Source organism: Nerophis lumbriciformis, linkage group LG12, assembly GCF_033978685.3.
Source record: "Nerophis lumbriciformis linkage group LG12, RoL_Nlum_v2.1, whole genome shotgun sequence".
Taxonomy (NCBI): Eukaryota; Metazoa; Chordata; class Actinopteri; order Syngnathiformes; family Syngnathidae; genus Nerophis; species Nerophis lumbriciformis.
Window position 1 is genome coordinate 39,670,924 of NC_084559.2, and position 7,222 is coordinate 39,678,145.

At 37.4% G+C, this 7,222-nt stretch overlaps 1 protein-coding gene across 2 annotated transcripts in view; it reads right to left on the reverse strand.

The window, feature by feature from the left end:
- Positions 1 to 1,271: 1,271 nt before the first annotated feature.
- Positions 1,272 to 7,222, reverse strand: part of LOC133623346 (neutrophil cytosol factor 2-like) — a 139,742-nt gene continuing 133,791 nt past the window's right edge. For both annotated transcript variants that reach the window (XM_061986560.1, XM_061986561.1), the window contains 3 exons: positions 6,826 to 6,934; positions 5,532 to 5,655; positions 1,272 to 3,764 (listed from right to left, as the gene is read on the reverse strand). In XM_061986560.1, the coding sequence (XP_061842544.1) occupies positions 3,658 to 3,764; positions 5,532 to 5,655; positions 6,826 to 6,934 (340 nt within the window). In that variant the 3' untranslated portion in view covers positions 1,272 to 3,657. The remainder of the gene's footprint in view (positions 3,765 to 5,531; positions 5,656 to 6,825; positions 6,935 to 7,222) is intronic.

Here is a 7,222-nt window from a genome sequence, read left to right on the forward strand (position 1 = left end):
TATTTACCAAAACCAGGTGGTCCCCTTTTTCCAAAAGGACTGTAAACAATAACCATATCCACACCATAATATGTGGTGATATCAACAGACACTACATATAAACAAAGTACCGGTAGTTGAAATAAAAAAAAAAAAAATGGACCAAATCTGGAAGAAAATATTTCAAATCCTTTGTTAACTCAAAAAACTATACCATAAAAATGAATCCCATCTCAATGTTCCACACTGACTGACTGATGATTGTGACTGTATTCACTGGTCTTATTCTTAAATGATTGTTTTTATTTCCAGAATATTGTGTTTGCCTGTGTCTAAAGTTGCTTACATAATATTTTAGCTGCAAAAAGTGTCTCACAATCTGCTTGGTCTTCAACTTCAGACTTCAAATGTCCAAAAATACCATGGAGAAGAATAAAAGCTGATCACACTAATACAAAAACAATAACAATAATGTATGCAATAAACAGACAGACCACCTCAAAAAACTTAATTAAATTTTAGTCGTTTTAATCAATAAAGCACCCAGTGGGAGTCACAGTAGTAACTATGAACGATAAAACAATGAATATTAAGAATATTAAGAACAAAGCAACGTCGCTCCTCGTCTACTTCTCAGACCGCCTCTTTGATCAATCTTTTTACGATAAAGCAAAATGCAACCAACAAACACGACGAAACACAAATATAAAAAAACAACCACATTACCAGTATATTATCGCGTTTCGGCAGAACAGAACATTGTTGTAGAAATCTGCTTCTGTCCCTGACACTTGTGTGTCTTACTCAAGTTGGCTGTTCTGTAAACAAACCCCACCCACTTTGCGTTGTGCCTGGAGCTGCTGTGACGTAGTGCCTATGATAACTATAACAATCATTATCATAGTCAATAGCACAAACTCCAACCATTTGAATACTTCCTATAGTTTAAGGCTTACGATAATTTGAAAACGGCACTTCGCATCATATTCTCCATGAGGACTGTAAACAATAACCTTTAACATTTTTGATAAAAAATGTTTAAAAAAATAATTTGACAACGTCCAGCAGGCCGTGTTCTGCCTTGCTCTGGCATAAACAATGAAAAATAGATCAAATCTCTAGGCATTATAAAATGAACTTGCGATTTCATGTTAAAAATATACAACATTTTGCACTGTTCCCATAACTGAGTAATAGTGTAGAAATATTGAGAAATAACTACAAAAGTATGCTTCATTGACTAAATATAACTAACAAGGTCAGTTAGGATAATACATAATGTTGGTTATAGATAACATACAAACCCTTTATTGAATCAAAAATGTTGCATTTCACTGATCTGGTTCATTGACACATGACTAAAATACCAAAAAACGATTTTTGGGAACATTTTCAGACCAGCATTGTGACAAACATTAAATGATATGCATGTGTGTCTACTGCATAGATGATTATTAGCAAAACTACACTTTATTCTATTTGAAAAATAAGAATCATTAAGAATGATGAAATCAATACAGATCAACTCACTCATTACAATTACATATTAATTAATCAAATTACTGTCATAGTTGATTGTCACACTTTTTGCACTTCTCTGTGAATCACATTTTACATGCACAAGTTCCAATTTGATTGTTGGCCAAGCTATGTGTAGTCTTCTGAAACATAAGTGGGCACCTTTGGTCATTTTATCTCATTGAGCTATGTAGGTTTCTCATCTAAGAAGATGGATGCTATGCAACATGCATAGCATCATTAACAGTTACTGATACAAAACCCAAAACATGTGAAGTTGGCATGTAGTGTAAATTGTAAATAAAAACAGAATACAATGATTTGCAAATCCTTTTCAACTTATATTCGATTGAATATACTGCTTAGACAAGATATGTAACGTTCAAACTGAGAAACTTTTTTTTTTTTTTTTGGAAATAATCATCAACTTAGAATTTAATGGCAGCAAAACATTGCAAAAAGTTGGCAAAGGGGCATTTTTACCACTGTGTTACATGGTCTTTCCTTTTAACAACACTCAGTAAATGTTTGGGAACTGAGTAGACCAATTTTTTAAGCTTTTCAGGTGGAATTATTTCCTATTCTTGCTTGATGTACAGCTTAAGTTGTTCAAACACTCCATCGTATTTTACACTTCATAAAGCGCCACACATTTTCAATGGGAGACAGGTCTAGACTACAGGCAGGCCAGTCTAGTACCCCACTCGTTTACTACGAAGCCACGCTGTTGTAACACGTGCAGAATGTGGCTTGGCATTGTCTTGCTGAAATAAGCAGTGGCGTCCATGAAAAAGATGTTGCTTGGAAGGCAACATATGTTGCTTCAAAACCTTTATGTACCTTTCAGCTGTAACTGAAAGGTACACAACTCCATCCGGACTATAACAATCCGAATGGTTCTTTTCCTCTTTGGTCCGGAGGACACGACGGCCACAGTTTCCAAAAACAATTTGAAATGTGGACTCGTCAGACCACAGAATTAGTCCATCTTAGATGAGCTCGGGCCCAGCGAAGCCGACAACGTTTCTGGGTGTTGTTGATAAATGGCTTTCGCTTTGCATAGTACAGTTTTAACTTGCACTTACAGATGTAGCGACAATGGTTTTCTCAAGTGTTCCTGAGCCCATGTGGGGATATCCTTTACACACTGATGTCGGTTTTTGATGCAGTACCGCCTGAGGGATCGAAGGTCACGGGCATTCAATGTTGGTTTTCGGCTTTGCCGCTTACGTGCAGTGATTTCTCCATATTCTCTCAACCTTTTGATGATATTACGGACCGTAGATGGCGAAATCCCTAAATTCCTTGCTATAGCTCGTTGAGAAATGTTGTTCTTAAACTGTTCGACAATTTGCTCACGCACTTGTTCACAAAGTGGTGACCCTTGCCTCATCTTTGTTTGTGAATGACAGAGAATTTCATGGAAGCTGCTTTTATACCCAATCAAGGCACCTACCTGTTCCCAATTAGCCTGTTCACCTGTGGGGTGTTCCAAATAAGTGTTTGATGAGCATTACTCAACTTTTTCAGTTTTTTTGGCAATTGTGCCAGCTTTTTTTAAACATGTTGCAGGCATCAAATTCCACTTGAGCTAATATTTGCAAAAATAAAGTTTACCAGTTCGAACGTTAAGTATCTTGTCTTTGCAGTGTATTCAATTGAATATATGTTAAAAAGGATTTGCAAATCATTGTATTCTGTTTTTATTTACGATTTACACAACGTGCCAACTGCACTGGTTTTGGGTTTTGTAGATGCCAACTGGTCCAAAAGACAAAAGAGCGTTCTGGAGCTCTTACATGTGGCTCATAACATTTTAATGTGTGTACTAAAGGAAAAAACTGCTGTCCTCCTCAGTGGTTGGCACTTTGTATAATAGAAATTCACAAGACAGCTGTAAATGTTCAGATTTCTATGATATACTTAAATAATTATATATTATATTAGTTAGCATGCAGAAATACGATGGGAAAAAAAATATATACACTCATTTCATGAAGTGTATGTGTATGCTAGCCAAATCTATAGTTAGCATTAGAAAATAATACATTGCTTCAACCAAAACAAATCAATGATGGCTTCTGTAATGTCTACAGTAGTCACTACTATTTTTAACTTGGTTGCCATGGAAAACCTCTACAATAAATCTAGCTGATCTCACTAGAACTCCGACATCTGCATCAAGGTGTCATTCTCTCTCATGGCAAAGCAACTGGGGAAGATGCCTACTTTTCCTGCACAGTGTCCCTCGAGCCACTCTTCGTTAACTATTAAAAAGTGAAAGAGAGAGAGGCATTTTTAAAAAGCAATGGTAAAGAAGATGTACTGTACACTACATGGACACGAATATTAAGACAAACCTCTTTTTAGGAAATCCGAATCAAAATAGTTTTATTTGGTGTTGTGATGGGCGAGTCATGAATGAGTTAAACAAAATCTGCACGCTTTTACTGAATTGAGATTTAAAGGTTCTCGTTGCAATTAACATTGTCAATGACTGATCCCTGTTACATGAGCTGAAATAAAAAAAAAAGAAACTAGAAAATGTTTAATTATTTATGCAAACTTAATTTGTATAAATGTAATAGCCCCATGGAAACAGCAACAGATGTTTCTTGCCTCAAATCAATTTTCCTTTCCATTTCCTTGACAAAGACTCACTTATTCATAGGTACCATACCATACCAACTTTATTTATGAAGCCATTTAAGATGCATCTCACTGACTCATCGTCACTGAACAAAGACTCGACTATGACTGATTCACAGATGGTGAACGATTGAACTAATTAGTTCTTTTGATATGCAAATTTGACTTTTATAAGGTGTGTTGTATGTGTAGCAGTGATTTATTTGATTTCAAATGTGCTAGCTGATATTTTAACTCACATTTAATTTAAGGTAGTCAATGTCCTTTTTAAGATACCACTAGGGCTGGGTATTGGTACTCGATACCTGAAAGGTATCGACTGAAACAACCTGATATCAAGTAGTATCGACACTGCGTCTGTCAAACGATACCTGCAATCGTTTCTTTTTGTACCCAGATCAAAGAAAAAATTATGTTCCTATGATTTTGCTCGCAGCCAATCACTGCAAGCGTTCTTCAATTCAATGCGCCATGTGATTGGTCCACCACCGCAACAACAATAGTTTGTATGGTGGTAAAGCGGGTTGAAGCAGTGCAGAATTGGCTGGTCATCATTTCGAGATGCCGGTAGCAAAACGATCAAAGTTATGGTTGTACTACACGCCTGTGGCGCCGGGTACAAATAAATGCATACAATGCGGCAAGATTATTTCGGGGAATACTAGCAATATGATTAAACACCTTATCAAGCACGGAGCAAACTTAAGGGTGGAGAACTGTACTGTGTTTAAAAAGCTGGCTTCTACAACATCGTCGTTTTCATCTCAACAGGACACTGCTCACATTAGCACACAGTCTCATTTCTATTGTTTTGTTTATTGTTGATACAAGATAGACAAAAGTAAAAATAGCAGACAAATAAATGTGTAAGAGACAATAGAGAACAAAGCCATATGAACCTTGCTCTCTGATCGGCATCGCTGTGTGTAACTATTGTGTGTTTATGGAAGTTGACAATGAACAGATTCACTAAAAGTGAACGAAGACTGACTCACTGAGCATCAGGGGTGGAAAAACTGATTTCCTCAATGTTGTTAATAATAAAAAATATAATGATATTAATACATACATTTATTTTATAAGTTGCTTTTCGAGGCACTCAAGGCATTTAAAAGCAGTTAAAATTACAATCAATAATCAATAAGCTTGGTATTCAACATATTTACTTGGCTGTCAAAACACTTTTGGAACATCCAACATCTTTGTCTAACTTCTCCTGATGAATATTTCAACAGAAAAAATCCAAACAGAAAAAGAGTGGAAGCTGTTATAAGAGCAAAAAGGGGACAGAATATAATTTGCAGTTGTTGTGGGTGCAAAAGATGTGTTTTAATACTTGTGTCCATGTAATGATGCAAGACTGACATTGACTTGCTTTAACTTACCTTCACACAGAATGTCAATGGTATCCCCTTCACTAAATTCTAAATCCTCTGGTCCCTGAGCAGAATAATCATGTTTTGCCACCATTTGGTAAAGGATATTATGGTTGTGCAGGGGATCTTCGACCTGAATTAAAGGAGGACAAGTCCAGGTAAAAAAAAATATTGATATATGATAACCAAATACAATAATTGAATATCGCCGATAATACACATTTATAATTGTAATTAGTTAATAAGACAATGAATTTCTATTTTAACAGTACAGAGTCAAAAACGTAATGCCCCTGACCAGGGGCGCCGAAAAGGGGGGGTAAAGGAGACGGATTGTAGGGGCCCATGATGGAGGGGGGCCCAGAGAGGCCCCTAATGATGATGAAATTATAATACAGAAAAAATAATGACACTGTGTTGGGGGCCCTGTAAAGATTCTTTTCATGGGGCCCAAAATCCCTAGCGGCGCCCCTGCCCCTGACTATGAAGTCGTGCAAATTGACTAAAAATTTTACTTAAATCTTACCAGTAAATTTGAAAAGAAGAATGACATACTGTAATTTAAACTGGATGTTAGACATATACAAACTTTATTGCAATAAACACGCTCACATTTAAAGCAGTATGACTTTCACACTGCCTCAAAAAAACTGTCTTTACAAAGCTTATTTGAGAGAGTGTGTGTGTTAAAGTTAAAGTACCAATGATTGTCACACACACACTAGGTGTGGCGAGATTATTCTCTGCATTTGACCCATCACCCTTGATCACCCCCTGGGAGGTGAGGGGAGCAGTGGGCAGCAGCGGTGGCCGCGCCCGGGAATCATTTTGGTGATTTAACCCCCAATTCCAACCCTTGATGCTGAGTGCCAAGCAGGGAGGTAATGGGTCCCATTTTTATAGTCTTTGGTATGACTCGGCCGGGGTTTGAACTCACAACCTACCGATCTCAGGGCGGACACTCTAACCACTAGGCCACTGAGTAGGTGTGTGTGTGTGTGTGTGTGTGTGTGTGTGTGTGTGTGTGTGTGTGTGTGTGTGTGTGTGTGTGTGTGTGTGTGTCTCCATGTGCCTTTGTACGAGTTTGTTCGTATAGGGTTCAATAAACAATTTAATGCAATGTATGCAACTGAGATAGGCTTCAGCACCCCCCGCGACCCAGAAAGGGACAAGCGGTAAAAAATGGATGGGTGCTTCCAGTTCAAGTCAAACTGTGTTAATGTTCCTTTTCTATTAGGAAAATTTATGTGTATGTTTTTTGTGCATTAAAAGATTGATGTAGTTGTGAGTTTAAGTCCCTTACCTGGCACCACAGAGTTGCTCTGCCAGCCTCTGACACGTCGTGTAGGGTTTTGCCTGTCTCTACCTCCCAATCGAGAGGTACCAGCAAACGGGAGCCATGCTTCCTGTATCTAATGAGAATGGTGTTGTAATTGTAATTAATTGTAATTATAATTATTATTCATTCTGTAGAGATACACTTTAACAATGAAACTATTAATCTATTGATCAAGCTAGCTATTGCTTGATTTAAAGCAGCCCAACCACCGACCTAACCACCAGTCCACATTGCCTCTGACTGACCAGTAAAATTTCCGCCACCTGAAGATGCGTTCACAACATTATGGTTACTAAAGTAAATACTAGGTAGATCGCATTGTAGTACAATTACCACGCCTACGATTCAGACTATATTGTAC